This window comes from Neofelis nebulosa, chromosome 2 (genome assembly GCF_028018385.1).
Source record: "Neofelis nebulosa isolate mNeoNeb1 chromosome 2, mNeoNeb1.pri, whole genome shotgun sequence".
Taxonomy (NCBI): domain Eukaryota; kingdom Metazoa; phylum Chordata; class Mammalia; order Carnivora; family Felidae; genus Neofelis; species Neofelis nebulosa.
This window is the reverse complement of record NC_080783.1, coordinates 126,789,319-126,812,544: the sequence shown is the minus strand read 5'-3', so window position 1 is coordinate 126,812,544 and position 23,226 is coordinate 126,789,319. Positions and strand designations below refer to the sequence as shown.

Below are 23,226 nucleotides of genomic sequence, written 5' to 3'. Positions count from 1 at the left end.
TAACATCCCCAAGGGTCTGTTTACCCCAAATGGCCACCACTTACCAATGCAAAAACAAACAAACTTAAGTTTGTTTATTGAGAAGAAAACCAAAGCTTTGAGAGAGGATAGGGACAATGTCTTTGGATCCCCAGGACCTAATGGCTTCAAAATATAATTATTGAGGTCATTGATTATTCTGAGGGTTAATCATACATGATTTTCCATCCTTTCAGTCTTGGAACTGTCTGTCTCAGAGGGCAACTCTCTGTCTCAGAGTATAGCCAGGTAACAGATTATGGGTCGATCAAATTCTCAATTTTTACAAAACATGGAAGGAGGAAGAGAAGAGGAATAGGAGCCCGAGCCTCACCAATGCTGAGAATTAATTAATTGATTCGTTCATTGATGTGTTTTAAAGATGTTTCCCTCTAAAATTCAGTGGGGGGGAGGGGAGGGGGAAAGCAGGTCCAAAGTGGTCACCAAGATGGCCAGAAACCCAAATACTGTTACAGGCAAAGGTCTCAGTACAAGAGCAAAGAAAATCAGGCAGTAGGATTGGACTGTGTGTTTCTGAGGTCATGTCAGCAGTCTCCTGGGCCACAGCTTTTGCTTGCTCAGAATGCAATTTGTTCAGGCAGTGCAGCTGGGGGCAGCAGGGCTAAAACATTGGCTGGCAAGAGAAAATCAAAATAATCCCCATTAAGTTCCCATTATCTTAAAAATTAGAAACCCTAATGAGAGGCTTCCAGAGCAGCAGGGGGGCACCTCTGATGAACGCTGTCCTCTGTGAGGATGTCACTGTCACCATGGGCAGGCTGAGTGCCTGAGTGCCTGGGAGCAGTTTCCCTGGAAGCAGCCAAGACGGATTGGGCACCCCCAGGACTCAGATGTCATGAAAAGACAGAGAAGCAGCCCAGAAGCGAGGCCAGCACTCGGAAGGAGAGACCCATGGCCTGAGGCGTGATTGTCTTTAACCCTGAATTTGGTCAACTTGTTCCTCAGACACTGAACATATTTAACTTGGAAGGTCCCAGATTCTAAGTGTGGTGCCCTCTAAAGGCAGGTAAAATGCCCCGTGGAGGTTCTGAACCTGTGATCTCATCAGGTTTCAGGTAGAGGAGCCTCTGATAAGAAGGTAGCTGGGATGCCTACTCCCCTGGCAGTGAGCAACTGGGGACACACTCTACTTATAGGCCTGGCCAATGGCCTCCAGTGTTTTCCGTCCAAAGGCTACATCTCCTCACCAGCTCTGCAACACATCTTGACGCCACGCGGTCCAGTAGTACCACATCATCTGGTGGCACTGGGCCAGGAGCGTGCCCAGATCGCTCAGCACCATACAGGGAGTCTACAGGGCCCGCGGGCTCCCTCCCCCGCACTCCTACTGGAGCACAGGAGATTATCAGGCGGCGAGTCATGGTGTTGTTATTATTACCCTGATGTGTAATAAATCTACATGGTGCAATAAATTAAGGCAAGGCTCTGTTCTCACTTTACATACTGCCAATAGTTTTATTGTAACAGCTTGAAGATGTGAGTTTTCCTTTTTAGGCAGAGCAGAGGAAGCTGTGAAATCTGAAGAGAGAACAAAAGGAGATGAATGTAGTTTGCAAAGACAGGTATTGTACCCCAGCCGGCTCATCAGGACATCCAACACCTAACATTTTTGTGCTGAATGGTATGGGGGGGGGGGGGGAACTTGGAAGCCTTACAATGCCCCGAAGAATTCATTTGAATTCATTTTCATATCAATGTATCTGCATTCTGCAGTGCTGACTTCTCTAACAAGACTTACAGCACTTTCTTTCAGCGGTGAACCTGAGCTGATTATAAGATCACAAATTGGTTCTGGAACTCATTTAAATCAGCAAATGAACATTAGCGAGATAGCTGCATGGGCTGAAATTGTGATAATCTGTTCATTTTGGCAATGACAGCTCAGGGGATGAGGAGAGGGGAGGTGAGACCCTACAACTCCCCTCCCCCACTCCCCCTTTCCCCCAGGAAGATTATGATTCATTTCAGACCCCTGTCCAGAGATGCACATGCTCTGGCTTTTCTTCCTTTACACCGAGCACCTCTGTTCTATAGGAGGCAAGGGAAGGCCTCGAGAAATGCTTCCCCTCTACCCTTTGCCAAGTTCAAAGCTCAGGCAAGGCCGTCAGCCACGTCCCCAGCATACCTGACACTTAACGAATTTTGTAGGCATCCTGTTCTTTGCTAGCAAATTGTCAGCTATGAGATTTCTTAACACTCTGGTTCCACAGCCTTCCTTTTATCTTCTTCCTCTCAGGTCTCACGGTCTGTGCTTTATGTGTCATTGTATCCCCTGAAAGCTTAATAACATAGTTGATACTTAATATATAAATGTTTATGAACTGACTTTCAAAGTAGTCATCTAGCTCATTCTACAACTTCCAGCATCGTTGCCCTACTTTGCCATCATGTATTGCCCTGCAAAGCCACGGACTCCTTACCACCTTCCAGTCCACAAACAACTACTTCCCTTGGTAATCCCTTTGACAAAACCCTAAGTTCACCCCTCTCTCCTCCTTAGAAAAGCCCATACTCCTTCAGTCAGCAGCAAACGCGAAGACAGGAAATTTCACTCTCTGAGTTTGGATGTTCTCATGAATTCTATTTTTCTCTCCTAGGTTTTTCCCCTAAGACGTTCTACCTCTGGTTAATCTGCAAAAGCCTAATCAGTACACACTCTGGAAAAGCTGAGGTCATAATTTCTGAATCTGGTTTGCATTTGGGATTTGCTTCTGAAACTCAAAATTAATATTGTAAATTTACTGGAAGTGTGTTTTCTGCTTTCTGGCCTCAAACTAATATTTTTCACACACAAACATCAGTATCTGGCTCAACCTAGTTATTAAATGAAAAAGAAATTTCCAACTCCTTCCCTGACCTTTCCCTGTCTCACCACTGCCTGCCTCCAACACACACACACACACACACACACACACACACACACACACAGAGTTACTGTCAATGGGAAAGATGTAGTCCTTGCTTGAATTCCCCTTAGGTTGTATCATTGTTTAGAAATTATTGGTTCTCATCCAGAAGCAGACATGGACAAAGTAAGGAGTTACTGTTTTAGCTCAGCCATATAAAGTAGCACAAACCCCAGGCTTCAGTCTTTCTGTGTTCAGTGTTCTGAACTTTCTGTGTTCTGGTGTTCAGTCTTCCTTGTAATGAATAAGCAGATTCATGTTAAGAATACTTACGGAGCACTTCTGTTATTCGTAGTACCGTATTGTCCATTACGTTATCTCATTTAACTTGATTCTTGCCTTTTAAGGTGTATTGATGTTTTCATTTTATAAATGAGGAAGCAAATGTTCAAAAGTACCAGGCGACTCGTGTTGAGTGGTAGGACCAGATTTTTGGATACTAAGTCTACTATTGTAGTAATATTTCTGCTTGTCTGATTCTCAACTTTGTGCTAACAGAATCCTGTTATATGCAAGAACTGTAACTCCATACGAAGTGGCTGCTCTACAGAAATCCCATTACAGCAAATACCCTTCTGACAAAACCCCATACTAGAGGTGGCATTGGCTCCTGAGTTTCACCTAGTAAATACTCAAGTAGTACTTTGCGAAAGTTTCAACACATTTCTCAGAGGAAATTTGGCCTTTAGGACATCTTTAAGATTGGGCTGATGTGTTAGGCCACCAGGGAAAAACAGGAAACCTGATGATAAGATGTTGGTTGTGTGCTCCTTTATGCGATAGATAGCGGTCCTAAAAGTTATACTAATTTCATTGGCTGTAAACAAAATTGAAAATAACGTGAAAATAGGAGACAAAACCATCTCCACCTAGGTTTTTTTGTAAAAGGTACTTGGAATCATAATGTCAACTGAAGAAAACATTTAGAGGTAGTAAATAACCACTTATGCTTCCTACAAAAGTAGCTGGTATTTTTATCAGCATTCACTATGTGTCAGTTACCATTATGAATTTTTATGTATTATTTAATCTTCACAACAGTTCAATGAGGTAAATGCTGTTTTCGTTTTATACACAGAGAAACCGAGGCTCAGAGAGGTTAAGTAACATGACCAAGGTCACGTAGCGGATGAGCGGCAGGACCAGATTTTGAACTTATACAGTATGGTTCCACAGCCTACATGTTTAATCACACTTTGAGTTGCAAGATAAAATACAGAACGTCCTGAATTTCAGGTAAACAAACCCCAAATATTGCATGGAACATAGTTATACTAAAAACATGTTTGTTTATATGAAATTCAAATTTAACCGGACATCTTGTCTTTTCACTCGCTAAATCTAGCAAACCTAACCACACTATCCTGCCTTCTATAAATTCTGTATATATTCAGGTTGCCTAATTCAGTGGTTTACATGTGCTTGAGTTTTATTACAGAATAAATAATGTTAACTCATATCCACAAAGCTAGGGCAAGCCCTTCTGGATTCCTTTTCCCTCCACTTACTGAAGGCTAGGGACCGTCTTTTCCTTGATAGTGCAGTTAAGTGCAAGCTTTTCTCTTCTGATAAGAAAAAACTTGGCTTACCGTTGGTGCATTCTGGCCTCCTGCCTACATTGGGCTTTCCCTTCAGTGGCCAGCAGTGTCCTCCCTCGTGTTCATCCGTATCCAATTTCCTTGCTGCAGAAATCCTTGATTCTTCCTAGGAGTTACAGTGCCGCATGGCTGAGTAGCTGCTTCCTTCTAGACGACGGTGTTCCCAGAAGGAAATGGAAAAGAATGAGCTGGCTACAACTTAGCAGGAAGGGACCCTGCAGATAAAGTCTGTGGCATAAAACATATAAGTAGGCAATACACACATCACCGAGCAAACAGCTCTTGCTTACCTGTGTGTGCACTCTCCACTAGGATGTACTTCATGCATTTCAGGACACGCACCTGCCTTCTTTTACTGCCCGAGAAACCTGTGCTGCAGAAATAGAAACTGCATCTAATGGCCACATAAAAGACAAGTGTCCCATGGCACCTGGGTGGCTCAGTTGGTTAAGCATCTGACTCTTGGTTTCAGCTCAGGTCATGATCTCGTGGTTTCGTGAGTTTGAGCCCCACGTCAGGCTCTGCAATGACAGTGCAAAGCCTGCTTGGGATTCTCTGTCTCCCTTTCCCTCTCTGCCCCTCCTCCATGCTTGCTGTCTCTGTCTCTCTCAAAATAAATAAACTTAAAAAATTTTTTTAAAAAGACAAATGTCCCCCAATGTACTAAAAAGCAAATATAAGGGAACTTGGAATTAGCTGATGTTCATTATCTTTTAATAATGTGAATAATTGAAAAGCGACCATCTATTTACAAGCCTGGATAGTTACAGAATCACCTTCATAGTCAATATTTTTTAAATCTTTCAAGCAGCATGAATTTTTATGAGCCCAGGATGAAATGATAGATAATATTTCTTATAACATAAAGTAGCATTTTGTCATTATGTGACAGGCTCTGTGAAAACCACTGTACATGTCTGACCACATAATTTTTACCAAAACCCTGTGAAATTCTGTACTTTTATTATATCACAGATAAGAACACTGAGGCTGCCAGAGGTTTAGCAACTTGCCCAAGTTTTCACAGTCGGTAAGTGGCAGAACCTGTGTTTAAACACAAGAAGTCTCACTCCAGAAACCATATATTTAATTCCTGAACAATGATGCCTCCACAGCATAAGATAAGGAGATATAGCTTCTGTGGTGAAAAGCAGTTTTGTGTGTTTTGTTTTGTTATTTCACATCTGTTGTTAACTCTTTTATTCCAAAGGCGTGAAGTGTTCTCTTTCCAAAAAAGTAAAGAATATCCAGGAGGAGAAGAAGGTGGGTGACAAATAGCCAAACTGGTTAGAATTAAATAGATGATTAAATCCCTAGAAACATGCAATCTACTAAGACTAACTTATGAAGAAATAGGAAATCTGAACAGACCAATTACCAGTAAGCAGGTTGAATCGGTAATCAAAAACCTCCCAATGGACAAAAGTCCAGTACCAGATGGCTTCACTGGTGAATTCTACCAAACATTCAAAGAAGAATACCAATCCTTCTTAAACTCTTCCAAAAAAAAAAAAAAAATAGAAGAGGGGAATACTTCCAAACTCATTTTCCAAGGCTGGCATTACCCTGATACCAAGACCAGACAAGGATGCCACAGGAAAAAAAATTACAGTCCAATATCCCTGATGGATACAGTAAAAATCCTTAACAAAATATTAGCAAACTGAATTCAACAATATATTAAAAGGATCATACACCATAATCAAGTGGGATTTATTCCAGGGATGCAAGGATGGTTCAACATCTGCAAATCAGTTAATGTCATACACCACATGAGCAAAATGAAGAATAAAAATCATATGATCATCTCAACAGATGCAGAAAAAGCCTTTGACAGTATTCGACATCCATTTATGAGAAAAACAAAGAGGGTATAGAGAGAACAGAGGGAACAGACCTTAACATAAAGCCTACATAGGACAACCCCAAAGCTAATATCATACTCAATAGTAAAAATCTGAAAGCTTTTCCTCGAAGATTAGGCATAAGAAAGAAAGAAAGAAAGAAAAGGCATCCAAACTAAAAAGGAAGAAGTAAAACAGTCACTATTTGCAGATGACATGATATTATATATAAAAAAAAAAACCCTAAAGACTCTATTGAAAAAGTATTAGAGTAAATGAACTAGATAATACCGCAGGATACAAAATTGATGCACATGCACCAAAATTTCCACACTAACAATAAACTCTAAGAAAGAGAAATTAAGAAAACAATTCCATTTACAACCTCCCCCCCACTATGGAAAAACATAAGAGTGGCAATAATTTTCTAAAATCTGACACCAAAAATAAGAGCAACAAAAGCAAAAATAAACAAGTGGGACTACATCAAACTAAAACAACTCTGCACAGAAAAGGAAACCATCAACAAAATAAGAAGGCAACCTACTTACTGGGAGAAAAGATTTGCAAGTCCTATATCTGAAAGAGGTTATTATCAAAAGTGTATAAAGAACTCAAATAATTCAATAGCCAAAAAAAAAAACCAAGCAAATAAACAAACCAAACAACCCCCCCCCCCCAAAATGGACAGAAGATCCAAAGAAGGCATGCAGCTGGCCAACAGGTACAAGAAAAAATGCTCCACATCACTCATCATCAGGGAAATGCAGATCAGAACCACAATGAGATACCACCTCACACCTGTCAGAATGGCTAGCATAACAACAACAACAAACAACAGGTGTTGGGGAGGATATGGAGAAAAGGGAATCTTGTGCACTGTTGGTGAGAATGTAAATTGGTGCAACCACTATGGGAAACTGTATGAAGGTTCCTCAAAAAATGAAAAACGGAACTACATATGATCCAGTAATTCCAATTCTGGGTATTTATCCAAAGACAATGAAAACCTAACTCAAAAGGATACCTGCACCCCCACGTTCATTGCAGCACTATTTATCATAGCCAAATATGGAAACAACTTACATGTCCGTGGATGGATGAATGGATGAAGAAATAGAGATATATACACACACATATACATGTAAAATAAGTCAGACAGAGAAACACAAATATCATAAAATGTCTCTTATATTTGGAATCTAAAAACCAAAACCAAACCAAAATAAACTCTAAGCTCATAGAAACAGAGAACAAATCGGTGATTGCCAGAGGTGGGGGTGGGAGGGGAGGAAAAATGGGTGAAGAGGGTCAAAAGGTTAAAAAAAAAGTTGGATGCTTTATAACTAGTATCCAGCTCATACCACGTGACTCACCACACAAGGCAGTCGGGCAACACCTGAACTGGTTTCTGCCCTGCTCAACTGGACAAGCCTACTGATTGCTTCTTGTATGTCACAGCGATGTCAAGTTGCCACAAAGGATTCTAAATGCTCACTCTCATTTTCTGTCATTAAGGCCAACTGGTGCTAAGATCTGAATGCTTGTATCCACCCCCCAATCTATATGTTGAAATCCTAACCCCCAAAGATGATGGTGTTAGGAGGTGGGGACTTGGAAGGTGCTTAGGTCATAAGAGTGGAATTTCATGAATGGTACTAGTGCCCTTGTAAAAAAAGGTTCCAGAGAGATCCTAGTCCCATCCACCAGGTGAGGACACAGCAAGGAGGCACCACTATAAACCAGAAAGCAGGCTCTAACCAGAACGTGACCTTGCTGACACTTTGATCTCGGACTTGCAGCCTCCAGAACTTGAGAAATAAATTTGTTGCTTATAAGCTATCCAGTCTGTGGTATTTTGTTGCAACAGCCCAAAATGGGCTAAGGCACCTGGCAATAAAAAAATTCATGGACCAGTACTAGTCTTTGAACCATACTCTGAATAGCACTAATATAGAAAAGATCAGCTTAGCATGTAATTAATTAAAATATAAAAATATGCTAATGAATTAGATGGTTGGCTTATATTCTCTCCCCAGCCCTCTCTCCACAACACACACACACACACACACACACACACACACACACACACACATTTATTGAGAACCCACAATATGCCTGGTACATTTTGGGCTCTGGGAATATAGTAATGAACAGAACAGATCAAGTCTGCACCCTCGGGGAACTTATATTCTAATTCAACCAATGTTTTGACACCGAAAGATCTGGGTTCCAGTTTGAGATCTTGCCAATGAATAGCTCGGCTTCTGTGCAGTTCATTTAATCCCTTTGAGCAAGTTTTCCCCTCTGCAAAATGAGACTTAAACCTACTTTAATGATATTTGTTTGTAGGATTAAGTTAGGCACTGTGGTGTCATTTTGAAAACTGTAAAATGGTATACCAATGCCCGGTCACTTATATCTGTAGCAACAAGCATAAAGTAGCAAGCACTCAGTTAAAACTTGTTGAATAAATGTGTGTAAGGTCCTATATGCGTGAGGTATGTGTTTTTGTGTAAAATATGCCTGCTTTTCAAATCCTTTAAACCACCGCACCAACAAGAAAAGCGTATTAGGTATTGCAGGATTTAGCATATGTAATTCTGTTGGGTTACAGGTTCCCAGGAATCCTGGTCTAAAAATACATTTTCTAAACATTTATTGGATGGAAGCCTCTTCTTACTGATTTGTATCACAATCTGAATGCTTCTTAAAGACGTCTTCCATAAATTGACCCTAGGAGTTGCTAACTATGCTGGCCCTGCCAGTTCTAAGCATGCTGACGACGCTCCCTAGGATTACAAAATAGAACTGAGTTGTAAAAGCACCCTAAGTTTGGAAAGCACTTGGAAGAAATTCTCAGCAAACAGTAGCATGAAAACAAACACAGTCCACTTCTCTTCAAAAGTTTGAATCTCATGTTAGGAAATGTCATGGTTATGTGTTTGCTTTTGTTTTAATTTTCAGGTCAGTTCATTGAGTCCAATGATGAAAGCTATCAAAAGAATATTCTCCTGAAAATTATCTTTTCTTAGAAAAACAGAAAGGCAAATCAATACCCTGTCAGCACAGCGTAGACACAGATGTTGTGGCAGTCAAGTTCAGCAGACAGAAGAGTCCATTTGCTGGTCGAGGTAGGGGGTTGTAGGTAAGACTGTCCTCACCACTCAGCCCCAAGTCATCCAACTCCTGGGACAAAGACTCATCTACCTCCACGTTGTTTCCAGAATGCTCTAGAAACTGGCTACCAGATGTGTCATGATTATGGTCTATTTCAAATACCTGTTTCTCAGGTTTTTTCCTGCTTGTTCTTCTTCTTTCATTCATTTCTTCTTAATTTCCCAGAGTTCTGCCCCAAACCTGGTGCTCTGACCTAATAAATTCTCAATTGTAACAGAAGTGCCATGGAATGATTGTGGGTTTTTTTGGTTTCTTCTGCTTCTTTTCCGTTTTGTTTCTCCGAGGGTATAACAACATTCTCTCTGGGGGTTAGTGATAGTACTCGCAGTCAGGGAGAGGCATAAATTAGCTTCACTTTCCATGAAAGCGTGTAATTCAATGCAGTGGCTAGTTGAGGATTACCTCATACATATAAGGTGCAAGACTGACAAGGGGACACTAACGTGATTAAAACACAGTGATCGGCAAGGAGGGAAATGTAGTGACGGGAATAAAATGAAAACACAATACATACGACAAGGCAGCTTGCAGGTGCCACAGGTGAGGTGAAAACAGAAACTGTGGGATTTCAGAGGAGAGGAAAAATCAGAAAAGGTTCCAGGTAGCTGCTGCAATTTGAGACAGGCCTCCAAGGATTTCAACAGATGTGGGGGCTGGAAGAGGGAATGGGGGGCACTATTCCAGGCGGAGACAATTTAAGCAAACAGGTTGGCTCCTCTGTAAAAAGTTGGTAGGAATTACAGCCAGTAGTTCCATTTTGCTTGAGGAACAGCTCTTTCTAAATAAGGGCGCAGTGCAAGGGAAGGCTGGAAAAGTGGGATGGACGCACATCATGGGGCAAATGCCAGTTTGAAATTGACAGAGAAATAGCAATAATTTTAAAAATAGGGTGGGGTCACAATGTGGCCACCGTTTAGAGAGGTGGCTCTGGCAAGAACACATGACAGATGGCAGGGGAAGTAACTAAGCAGGAGACCAAAGAGGAGACTATGGGAAAAGTCTGGACTAGAGGTAATCAGGCATGGCAGCAGAGGTGGAGAGAAGCAGAAGAGACACTGTGGGGCGCCTGGGTGGCTCAGTCAGTTAAGCGCTCAACTTGGGCTCAGGTCATGATCCCACAGTTTGTGAGTTCGAGCCCTGCGTCAGGCTCTGTGCTGACAGCTCAGAGCCTGGAGCCTGCTTCGGATTCTGTGTCACCCTTTCTCTCTGTGCCTCCCCCACCCCCACCCCCACCCCCACCGCTCATGCTCTGTCTCTCTCTCTCAAAAATAAATAAACATTAAAAAACAATTTAAAAAAATAAAAAGAAGAGACATTGTGTAGGAAGGACCTCTACCCATCTGTCCAATACGGTATCCCCCAGGTATATGTGCCTCGTTAAGCCTAATTTAAATCCGTTAAAGTTAAATAAGATTTAAAATCCAATTCCTCAGTCATGTTAGCCACATCTCAAGTGCTCAATAGCCACATTGGCTGCTGTACCAGACTATGTAGATAAAGAACATGGCATAATGTTCTATCGGACGGCACAGATTGCTACACTTTGGGGACTAACTGGACACAGGGATGGGGAAGATTAAAGGCAGCTGAGGCTTGGCAGTTGAGTAACTGAAAAAGATAGTGTCATAAGCAGAAAAGGGGATATCAGGAGGAAAGATGTCACTTGGTTTCTGTCAAACACCAGGCAGAATAAAATGTCTACACAAATGCGTGGGTGTCCTCGGTGAAAAAAAAAGGCAGGTAAAGCAAAGCACCCAGTCGGCTCCCCAAAGGCTTGTAAAGGGACCTGGCAGAATCCAGGTGGCTTATTCCCTGCTGTGCTCAGTTTCTCCCCAGCTTGTGCAGCTCCCTCAACCTGCTCCCAACCAATGGCTCAAGTGTGCTGCCACAGGGCAAGAACCCGAGGGCCTTGCTGGTTCTTCAGTTCCAAGGCTCCTCCCTGAACCTATTTTTTCCTCATAGATACCTTCACTTCCTCTTTCCCAACCCCCTCACTCACCCTTCCCCATGCTTGATCCTTGGAAAGTCCCCTTTCCCCACTTATTTCACTGCTTCCTCTTGAACTCTTCTTTCTCACAGGGACCACCAAACCCTTGACCCCACTGTTGTATTATTTGCCTCTCTTCCCTCCCAGTGTAGGTTCCAAGGGGCTATCACTACAACCACTCCCTGGTGTATACTTCCTCACCTTCTCATTGACTTTCATCAGCAAACCCAGCCCTGGTCAAATCCAACTCTCCTTCAATCCCTCAAGCAATGGAATGTGGCTGGAGAGAACCATACAACTTTGCCTAATGGTCTCACTTTGAATATAGGACCACCAGCTCAAGAGGGTCCTCCTCAGTGTTGTCTACACCACACTTCTCTAGTAACTCTTCCATGCTTCAAGAGAAGTCTTGCTCACCTTCTTTTAGCTCCTTAAATAGCCAATAGCCCCTCCCCATTCACAGTTTTTATTGCATAGAGTAAAGGAAAGCATATAGCCCAGATCTATCTCATCAGATCCAGTGAGGTAGCTAGCACATACAGTACTCAATGTAAACTGGGAAAATATACACACTGTGTGTGTGTGTGTGTGTGTGTGTGTGTGTGTGTGTAGGAGGATGGGTCAAATTGCTAAAAGGCACCACCCCCTCCAGCTGGAGCAATTAGAAGAGGTGCCCCTCCCCACCCCTGCTTCCTCCAGATGGGTATGGCCTCATAGCTGCTTGGTTGGCAGTACAGGGGCTGCGTGTTAGCTTCCACCTGTCCCCTTCTGCTCTGCAGTGGCCTAAGCATGCCATCACCAAATGGACTACTTAACCTACCTGCATTTGCACCCACAGACTTTGCCTTCTCTCCAAAAATAGTGTGTGAACATACAGTCCTTATTCCTACCCGAGGCCATGCCCTTCACTAGGACATCATTGCTTCTTTTCTTGAGGACAATGTTTCTCCACTTGTCTCCTATCTTCTGTGCTATTATATTTATCTCTCTAAAGCATCGTTCCTCCCATCTTAAAATACTCTCCCTTGATCCCAAATACCCCTGGGGTACTGCCCTTTTTTCAGTTGCTCTTGACAGCAAAGCTCTTCAAGAGCTGTTTAGACTTGCTATACACACTCTCTCTTCCTCACTTCTCATTCTCTTGTTCACACACCCTAATCAGACTTTCTCCCCTGTGAACCATTGAAACTGCTTTCATCAAGGACATTAGTAACCCTCATCTGGCCAAATCCAGTGTTCAAACTCTGTCCTCAGCTTATTTATTTCAGCAGTATTTGATAAGAGTGATGACTCTCACCTTCCAGAAACAATTCTCTTATCTTCCATCACTCACCCTTTCCTGGTATTCCTCTGATCTGACTGGTAGCCCTTCCTCCTTTTCTACTTAATCTCCAAGTGTTGGATTCCTCTTAGTCCTCTCCTCCAGTACTCTCCCTCCCTAAGTGCTTTTATGTAGACTTAAGGCTTAAAAAGCATCTATGTTGATGAATCCCAAATGTATATCCAATTGTTGTACTCAATATTCCATGTGGGTGCATAACAAGCACTTCATGTAACATGTACAAAACAGAACTCCTGATTTCCCCCATCCCCAAATTTCTCCTGTTGAGTCTTCCCCATCTTATTAAATGGCACCACCATTAACCCATCCTTCAGGCCTTGAACCTAGGAATCATCCATGATGTTTGTTCCTTCACACACTCTCTGCCAAATCCACTCCAAAATATATCTGAAAAGCCTTCTCACCGTTTCTCTGCTGCCATACAAGTTACCTACCACCACCAACATCCTTAGGGGTCTTCCTGCAGACATTTGTGCTTCCCTATTGTGTATTTTACACATATTAGCAAGAATAACTTTAAAAACATTTTTTTAAGGTTATTTATTTGAGAGAGAGCTCCAGTACTTGTGAGTGGGGGAAGGGCAGAGAAAGAATCCTAAGTAGGCTCCATGCCATCAGTGAAGAGCCCAACTTGGGGCTCGATCTTAACAACCGGGAGATGATGAGCTGAGCCAAGATCAACAGTGGATGCTTAACCGACTGAGCCATCCAGGCGCCCGAAGAATACTTTAAAAAAAATTTTTTTTTAACGTTTATTTATTTTTGAGACAGAGAGAGACAGAGCATGAACAGGGAAGGGGCAGAGGGAGAGGGAGACACAGAATCTGAAACAGGCTCCAGGCTCTGAGCTGTCGGCACAGAGCCTGACACGGGCTTGAACTCACAGACTGTGAGATCATGACCTGAGCCAAAGTCGGAGGCTTAACCGACCAAGCCACCCAGGCGCCCCCCAAGAATACTTTTTTTTTTTTTAACGTTTTTATTTTTGAGACAGAGAGAGACAAAGCATGAACGGGGGAGGGTCAGAGAGAGGGAGACACAGAATCCGAAACAGGCTCCAGGCTCTGAGCTGTCAGCACAGAGCCCGACGCAGGGCTCGAACTCACGGACCGTGAGATCATGACCTGAGCCAAAGTCGTCCGCTTAACCGACTGAGCCACCCAGGCGCCCCAAGAATACTTTTTAAAACGTGAATCAGATGTGGTCATTCCTCTGCTCATCCTCCCATGGTTTTCAGTTGCTCTTATAACAACTCACAAGGCTCCATAGGATCTGGTCCTTCTAAACCTCTCTCAACTTAACTATTGCTACTCTCTGGCCAGCTGGTTCCATTTAGCCACACTGGCCTTTTGCTGTTCCTGTAACCTACCAGGTGTATTCCCAACTCTGAGTTTATGGCTGATTGTCTTTCAGCATGAAAAGGCTGTTTCCCTCACACCTCCACACTCATTTGCTAGGCTCATTCCTTCATATCCTATGTATATGATAGGTGCTCAAAGGTCTCCTCTGTGGGGCAGTATCTGGCCAGCAATAAAGTCATTCCATTCCTGGTTTTATTTGTCTTCACACTACATAATACGGATTAAAATTTTTGTTTAGTTTGTTGTCTGTCTCCACTCTCCCAACCCAGTAGAATCAAGCTTCACAACGGCCTTTGCTTGCCTAGGGCATTATCCCTTGCGCCTAGACAGTGCCTGGCACTTACTAGGTGCTCAGTTAGTACTTGTTGAATGGTTGCATTCCCTTCCAAATTCTATTCCTCCTGAATCGTCGGACTCTCCTTCATTTTGTTTCCCGCCTTTCGCAACCTCCTACTCAGCTCTTCACAATACCCCAACACCTCGTTCCTCCCCATGATCCTCAGCTCTCACGACGCTCCTCTGCGCGGCTCCTTTAAGCGGACTCCGGAAAGCCGTGGGGAAGGCGGGGCCAAAGTCTAGCTGACGGTGACTCGGAGGGGCGGGGTGGAACTGGGGGCGGGGTCAACGTGCTGCGTGCGTGCGCGTTCTGGAGGCGCCGCCGCCGCCGCCGCCGCCGCCGCTCTCGAGGCCGCTGCCGCCGCTGCCGCCGTCGCCGCGCAGAGCCGGAGCAGGAGCCACGGCCGAGAAGAGGGAGGAGGTGGAGGAGGAGGTGGAGGAGGCGCCGGACCGGGGGGGTGAGTGAGGGGCGGGGAGCCCAGCCGGCCCCAGAGGGAGCGGGGGACGCGGGTCGGCCGAGCCTGGGCTGAGGTGGCTCATGTCGCCGGTCAGTCCCCTGGCTCCCCCTTCCTCCTCCGCGTTCCCTCGGTGTCCGGGGCGGCGGCCCGGGGGCCTGGCCGGCGGGAGGGGCCGGGGCTCCGGGAGGCCCTGCCGCCGCCGCCGGGGCCAGAGCCAACCACGCCCGCGGACCGAGCCGGTCGACTGTGGCGGGGCCTGCGGGAGACGGACGGGAGGGGCCCGGGCCGGGTGTGGGAGAGAAAGAGGACATTGTGTCCCCCACCCTCCAACTCCCCGAGGTGTCATGGCACAAGCCCATTTCCCTCGCCATCTCCTCGGACACAGTGCCCTCGCCACTCACTGCCCGAGAGATGCAGAAGCTTAGACATCGCTACCTTTTCCCTCTTCGTGCATGTCCCCAGACTAGGGTCAGACCTTCCCTCCAACCCAGCTCTCCCCTTGGGGGGCACGCGAAGAGGGGGCTGGAGGGTTAGGTGAATTTTCTGTCCTCCCTCCTCTGCTAGAGAGGTGCGGAGAGTAGGCGGGAGCGTTGCCCTCCCTGCGTTCACTTCTGGCAGGGTCGGGGTCTCCCTTTCCTTCCTTCCCCCCTGCCCCCCACCACCCGTGCCGAGGGCTGACATCTCTACGCCCCACTCCACCTCCCTGCCCCTTTCCCGCCCTCTTTCCCCCACGTCTTCCGTAGCTTTGCCATGTGTTCGCCTTTTCGGCGTTGCCCTTCTTGGGTCTCTGCTTCATCCCTGAATTTTGTGAGGGAAGGGGTCACCGTGTGATTCTTGTCTTCCTTCAGACTGGGGCCGGTAAGAATGTCACTTGTCCCCCTCAGGAAGTTAAGGACGGTGTCTTCAGCCGAATTGTGTAATTTACTGCTAAAGGGAGAAGGTGAGGGGGAAGATTCTTGCGCCCGAGAACTGGGATCTCCTCGCAGGGCGAAGCACCGAGAGTTTGGGGGACCTTTTGACCTCTTGTTGGAAAAAAGAACTATGACTGAGTTATGTATTCCTTTTTGGGAGGGAAGATGGTTTTGTCACTGCTTTGAAGGGAGGAGAGTATAAGAGACAAGGGAATACCAGGGTAGGAGGTTAAGGGGCCAGGGCCTTACAGGTGGCCACAGTTTTCTGCTTCCTGGATGTGGGATGAGGATTCTTTCTGTTTTCATCACCGTCAGGAGTAAGGTATCAGCTCTTGGTTTTAAGGTGGGGCTCCTACCTTCAGAAGCATGCTGTAGGGCAGTCTCAGAAGGGATGCTGCTGGAAACAGGATTTGGAAACTTTTCTTCTGGTTTCCTGTCAGTGTGTGGGGGCGGGCATGTGTACGTGTACTTTTTCTTTTCTTTTCGTGTAATTGATATCTGCAGTATTTTGACATAATAATCACTAAATCAGTCCCGGAGCCCCTTTCTTTCTGTCTTTATTAGGATTTCTTACAACACTTTCTGTTTTGACATTATATTTGCATCGGTTGAAGCTGTTTTTTAGTCTGGCGTTTCACTGAATCCTGTCTCCTTGGTATTTTGAATTCTGCACTGCAAAATGTGATTAGGTGCGAGGTATTGAGGATCACACGGTGCCTGGCACAAGGGAGGCACTCAGTAGTTTGTGGATGAATTGAATGATTACAAAGATGTGTCTAGGTGTTATTCATATTCTGTCCTTTTGAGAGATGGCTTATAGTAGAATATTGCATTTTACTTCCGACATAAAATAGTAGTTCTTAACCTTTTCTAGGCCACTGACACCTTTGAGATTATGATGAAATATATAGACTCTTTCCCCAGGAAAAAAAAAAAAAAAAGTACTAGACCAGTTTCAGGGACACTCTGAAGCCAAACATAGATACCTGTCTCAAAAGTAAACTGGAATCCTGAGTATTATTCAGTTCCATATTAAAACTGTTTAAAACTGTTCACTTTCTGTGTGAACCTCAAGATTGACAGTGTTGACACTTTAGACTAAACTTTGGGTCTTTAGGAACAAGATTTTGGAGTAATTGTTCTTACAATTTTAGGAGGAAAAGTTGTCACTAATAACTAGTACTAGTCAGTTTTAAATCAATACACTAGTGGCTTCCAAAGAAATAAGATTGTTATAGAGACTTTTGGCAGCCTAAAATCATAATCACAACTGACGTAATTTTTATTGTATAAACTGCTTAATAATATGATCAGCACGTGAACATTTTCACAAACTATTCATTTTTCCTGTTCTCCTCCAATCATATTTATATGCACGGTTTTTCATGTAGTTAAAAATTATTGTATCAACCTTTAATATTAATTCAACAAATGCTTTTTGAATGCCTATTGTGTGAATAAAATCGAGTTCTTGTTGTCGTAGAGCTATAGTCTAATCAGGAGAGATGGGCCGTAACCAAATAAACACAGACTATGTTAGACGATAAGAGCTATGGAGAAGAGTGAAGTAGGGGAGGGGAAAGAGAGAAACGGTGGCAGGGAAGACATGCGACTGGAGCAGAGACCTGAAAGAAGCGAGTTATGTGTGCTGTCTTAGGGAAGAAGGTTATAGGCCGAGAGGACTACAAGCGCAAAGACCCCCTCAGTATATTTGGCCTTTTTGAGAACAGCTAGGGAGACAGTGAGCAGGAGGGAGTGAGAGTTTAGGTTAGAGAAGTAACTGAGCGTTATAGGTCATTGTAAGAACTTTGGATTTTACTTTGAGATGAGCAACCATCTATTGGAGGATTTTACGGAGAAGAGTTTCTGAGAATCGTTCTGTGTGGAAATCAGCTTGGCAGGGAGTTGAGGTGGGCAAGAGTGTGAGCAGGAAGACCAATTAGGAGGTTAATCTTTATTTTAAACCTTTTTCGGAGGTTGCAAAGTAGTTCATCTACCCTTTGTTGGGCATTATAGGCAGTTTGTTTCCCCTAACTAAAATAATGAAATAAACACTTTTGTATATGCAACATTTTCTTTCTTTTGGAATATTTCTTTGGGATTAATTTCCGGAAGAAGGACTGCTGAATCAAAGTATATGAATTTACTTGTCCTCTTGATGTATCTGTGAATTCCTTCCAAGAATACGTTGTACTAATTAAAGTGATAGCCACAGTCATCAGTCTTAAGTATCAAGACAGTTGTCACTGGCATTGAGTATTATTATTTATTACTTAAAAAGTCATTTGAGTTATAAAAAAATATCTTTTAGATTGTTAAGTTGAATTTCCCAATAGCTTGAATTTAGAGTTCATATGTTTGTTCACCTCTCTCTTCAACATTTAACAAGAGAGTGCTGATTGTTCGGGATATGGAGATGAATTAGACAGGGTCTTTGTCCTCAGGGAGTTTTACATTCTGTTGTAACTTAGATTCGAATCGTTAAGTAACTTAAAATCTTGCTATCTTGCTAAAAGTTTACTATCATTTGTGAACTTTGTTATTATATGGCTGATAATCTTTTATATAAAATAGACTTTCCAATCAAGCATCTAATTCTTCATATTGATAATTACTTTTTTTTCTTACAAAGGGAGTTTTAATTAATTTTTAATGTTTACTTTGAAAGAGAGAGAGCATGAACGAATGGGGGAGAGGCACAGAGGAAGGGAGGGAGGGAGAGGAAGAAAGAGAGAATCCCAAACAGGCCCCATGCTTTCAGCACAGCCCAATGCAGGGCTTGATCTCACAAACAAACTGTGAGATCATGACCTGAGCTGCAATCAGGAGTCAGATGCTTAACTGACCGAGCCATCCAGGTGCCCCTACAAAGGGATTTTTAAATGATATCTGCAATTTGTGTAATTTCTGTTTTGCATGTCTTTGTAATGTTAAAACTGACAGCTCCATGTTTTGTTCTTTGCAATAAATTATGCAACTAGTACTTAGTTGAATTTTTAGATTGTTATAATTCTTTACAGTTATTCAAAACACAGAGACCACTGTTTCTGTTAAATAAGGTTAGCATTGCATCGTTGACATTTTTTTGAGTTTCAAAGGGAGAATGATACCAGTCTGTTTGGATAGAAATTATACCACTGTGAGGGCATTGCTCGGAGTTTCTAGTTCTGGAATCTAGATGGTTCGATTTGGCATAAGCAGAGAACTTCACCACCTCTGAAGTGAGTCAAATAATTGACTTACCTGCAAGCACCTAGCTCTGTGTTTGACACATGCTAGGGACCCAACAAATGTTCCTGCAACGTCAAATAACCTCTGAGTTCCCGGTTCTAAAATTCTCATACTTTAGAAGTTCAGTAAAAAAAAAAAAAAAGAAAAAAAATTGTATAAACGGTTTATATATTAATGTTGTGGTGAGTTTAAAATTGTGAACTTAAAATTACTTCCTCCTAATGTTCTTTTTCAGATTAAACTCATCAGTTTTAAAAAGAGTTATGGCGTATTTCCAAGTATATCCTGTCCATTCTGATGTCATATATTGCTGCATGACTTAATGCCAAATTCACATCTTATGAAAGTGATCAGGGTTAAACATGAATGTATTTAAGCTTTCATATGTTATTGAGATGAAGCATCCATCCCCCCTCTCCCCTTTTTGCGCGTGAATATTGGGGATTACAAGTGATAGTTTTTATGTGCTTTTCAGTCTTTCATGTACAGAGTTAATATTGGCCCATTCAGGTTATGCATTTTTGTAATAGTGGTTATGGACACTGAATGATTTCACACACTCTTTACAGTCCCCTTCTCACAGTTTTGAGATGAGTGGTTAAGAGGGCACTTTGTTTCAAAGTTAAATGATCCAGAAGAGTATTGAACCTATAAGCTTAGCTTATCATGATGTACTGATCAGCAAAGCAGTTTAACAGAGAACTATGCCATGCTGTTGTTTCCGTTTGAAAATAGGCCTTTAGAGGTAGAAAGTAAATGTGTGTACCAACAAGAAAAGGAAATTGTGCGTGATGATTATGGTGGAGTTGAAACAAGAAATAGTGTACTTTTATAAGTGGTCTAAAAATAATCGTTTTAATACAATTTTCAGAAGTATATGCTATGCACATGGTGGATTAAATATGTTTTATGAAATTAACTTCAATCATTAGAGAAGTTAATGGCTTTTTTTTAAAGGTACTGATGACTTATTTTTTTAGGCTAATTCCAGATAAGTCTGGGAAAAAATTACTTTACATATTCAGTTTTCTATTTCTAGCCTATTTAGTTGCCATTGATAGAGATTGGTTCAAAGTGTAGAATGGTAAAGGTAACAGAATTTGGAATTGAATATGTAATCCCGTGTTTGGTTTCAGAATTTATTCAAGTTAGTCCATATTTCATAAGAATAGGAATATACGAAGCTACACTTTGTAACTGGTAAAAGGTACTGTTGGATTAATTAAAACTTGAAGTACCTTACTTTGAACTCACAAGTATATATACCTGTAACATTCATGGTTGTTTGCAGTGTACATTTATGCTGGTTGTATAAAATAACTTTGCTCAGGATAGAACTGTTATAGTTATTAACCACAAAAGTGTAAAAGTAAGAGAGGCACAAAGAACTGGGTGCACTTGTTTCTTTGGGCAAATCCCAAATGTAGCTTGTAAGTTTCTAAATTAGTAGTAGGAAATTATCTCCTATGGCAAACTGAACATTTCAAATTGTTCAGATGTGTAATCTGAAGAGTAAATTCATTCACTGTGTTTTCAGTGATATTTAAAAATGCATTTATAAACAGGATCATTCTGTTCTAGACAGGTTGGCTGTATTATAGAACATTAAGCAAGCAACCGTAACTTAATTATTTTAGCAGTTGAAATTTAACACTAATCTTTGGATTTTATGTAGTTTTAGTGTCTAGCCCAAATCATTGATGTCTTTTGATCTACCTTTTCCATTCCATTGAGTGCATGTAAAAATGTTGCATGATTTTATTAATAGATTTCAGATTCAGTCATTGAACAGATGTTTGCATGACCCAATATTAAGTTCTTTGATGGAAACTGAGATGTGACGCTGTAGTTTCTACTATAAGGAATTTATAGTCTAATAATTTGTTTGCCAGGACCTGACACATGTTTTATAAATAAATGTTGTATTTTTACGGTAGAGTGGAAATAGAATGATACTCTTTTTCTAAGTAAAATCAGTGTGATATTTTCAAAATTTTCTTAGTAGCTCAACACCTATTTCTGTGGTATTATTCCCCCCCCCCACCCGTGGTGTTATTTTCTGACAGCTTACTATTACAAGAAAACCAGTTTCCCAGTTTAAAATACAGTAAAGTAAAATAAGAATTGTTTCCTTACTGTCTATTTTACTTTACTCCAAGACCTTTTTTGGGGGGGGGGGGCGGCAAATCGCTCTCTGCATATATGCCAAACTGTAGCGAAGTCCCCCTCCCTGCCCCCAGTTCAGTTGGCAGTTTTAATTCTGTGTTTAATGCAAGAATGTTTATTTATTTATTGTTGTTTTGTTTTTTTATAGAACAGCTTAATCTTTTTTCTACACCGATGAAAATCATCTTTTGCCACTAAAGTTAACTATGCCCTAGGACAGAAATGTTCATGTAGATAAAATGCATCACTGTGCATTTTTAGTGAATGCTGGTAGTTTGCCAGCTTTATTTTCAAGTTCCTCCCCCCTCCAGACTTAATTGTGATGTGCTTATAAGGGAACAACAGTATACATAGTTAATTTGCAAAACCAGAATAGTTTTTCGGTTTTTCCATTTTGCATGTTTTGAGTTAGGATTAATTGGACATTTATTATTCTCAGTAGACATACAATAAAACAGTTCATTTAACTGTGGTGTTTTCTGTTGAAGCATTGGCTGACTTTTAGATAGTGAGCCTAGTGCAATTGTGTGAATACTACTGAATTTTGGATGACATTCTTTACACAGTTTAAAAGTAAGTGTGAGTATAACAGAAGCTGGAAACAAAACCAGTTTGACTTTTTTTTTTTTTTTTTCACTAGGAAGTATTTCTTTTCCAAGTAATATGCCCTTGTTAGGTTCAGGATCATTTTCAGTAATTATAGCCACTTAAATGTTTTTTTTTTCCTGTTTGCAGTAATTCATGTTCCACCGTGGCAAATTTTGAAAAGAACATAATTGTAAAGAAATGGAAAATCATTTATAACCCATCACCTAGAAATAATTACTGCTAACATTTTAATGTACATTTTTCTAGTTCTTTCGTTGCATGTACACATTTTTTAATTTTTTAAAACATGGAATTATACTTTTATATACATCGTTTTGTTCCTACGTTTTTCTCTGAACAGGATATTGGTCTCCTAGTGTGGGACTTCTCGGTTGATTCTTTATAATATTACTATTTTAAATAACACTGGGGCAAACATTTTTGTACATTTATCTTTGATTGCATCTCTGTTTTTTTTTTTTTTTTCTTCCTTTAGGATAGATTCCCAGAAGTGGGATAACTGGATCAGAGGGTGGTTACCCTGTGTATAAGAGTGTGTGTCTCACTGCACCTTCAATGGCATTGAGTAGGTCAGTTTTTACAATCTTTGCCAATTTGATAGATATCTGTTACAATTCTTGGGTGGTAATCGCAAAATCCTCTTATTATTAATAATCTGTAAAACCATCACAGTGTATGAATAGTAATTTGCAATCATCTTTGAAAAAGTTGCCTGGAATGAATTTCTTTGAAAATATTTTAGGTGAAAGTAATCTTTGTGGCAAGAAAAGACATTCCTTGAAGTTGCAATTTGAGCATTGTTCTTTTATTGGAAAGAAGTAGCATTTTCATGTTCTCCCTTTGCTAAACTGACAAACATGAGAAAGCTTATTGTATAAGAAGCAGTAAGTGGAAATGTCATGTAAAATTAAATCATTTCAGATAGTCACATGGTTCAGACAAAAAAAAAAAAGGCAATGCAACTTAGTGTTTAGAGCAATGGCTCTGGACTTAGGCAGCCTGGGGTCAAATCCTTGCTTTGCCACTTACTAAGTATATGATTTGAGGCAACTTACTGAGTTAACTCAAATTTAATTTGAGATAACTTCCTAAATATATGATTTGGTGTTTCTGAACGTTGGCTTTCTCATCTTTACAAGCAGAATAATAATGCCTACTTCTTAAGTTTATTGAGAGCATTAGAAATAATATGTAAAACTGCTTGGCACAAAGTAAGCATTTAATAAAAGCTAGCTGTTGTTAATTTTTTTTTTGCCCG

The 23,226-nt window shown here is 41.7% G+C and overlaps 1 protein-coding gene and 1 long non-coding RNA gene across 7 annotated transcripts in view; one reads left to right on the top strand and one right to left on the bottom strand.

Annotated features, from left to right (window-relative positions):
* Positions 1-1,467: 1,467 nt before the first annotated feature.
* On the bottom strand, positions 1,468-14,836 carry LOC131504190 (uncharacterized). Of its 2 annotated transcripts, none has more exons than XR_009257850.1 (5): positions 14,768-14,836; positions 4,834-4,916; positions 4,535-4,690; positions 2,165-2,318; positions 1,468-1,557 (listed from the first exon to the last, which is right to left on the bottom strand). It is a non-coding gene; the product is annotated as an uncharacterized LOC131504190 (long non-coding RNA). The 2 variants fall into 2 exon arrangements; XR_009257851.1 differs by having other exon boundaries at positions 4,834-4,911.
* A 103-nt stretch (positions 14,837-14,939) lies between these two features.
* The window catches only part of RAP1A (RAP1A, member of RAS oncogene family), a 79,050-nt gene continuing 70,763 nt past the window's right edge, over positions 14,940-23,226 (top strand). For 2 of the 5 annotated variants that reach the window (XM_058716214.1, XM_058716211.1), the window contains exon 1: positions 14,944-15,052. Coding sequence is in view for 1 of the 5 variants with exons in the window: in XM_058716213.1 (XP_058572196.1) it covers positions 22,524-22,537 (14 nt within the window). In the remaining 4 variants the exon portion in view is untranslated. Of the gene's footprint in view, positions 15,053-22,443; positions 22,538-23,226 lie in introns of those variants that run through there. The other 3 variants (XM_058716215.1, XM_058716212.1, XM_058716213.1) reach the window with 3 other exon arrangements.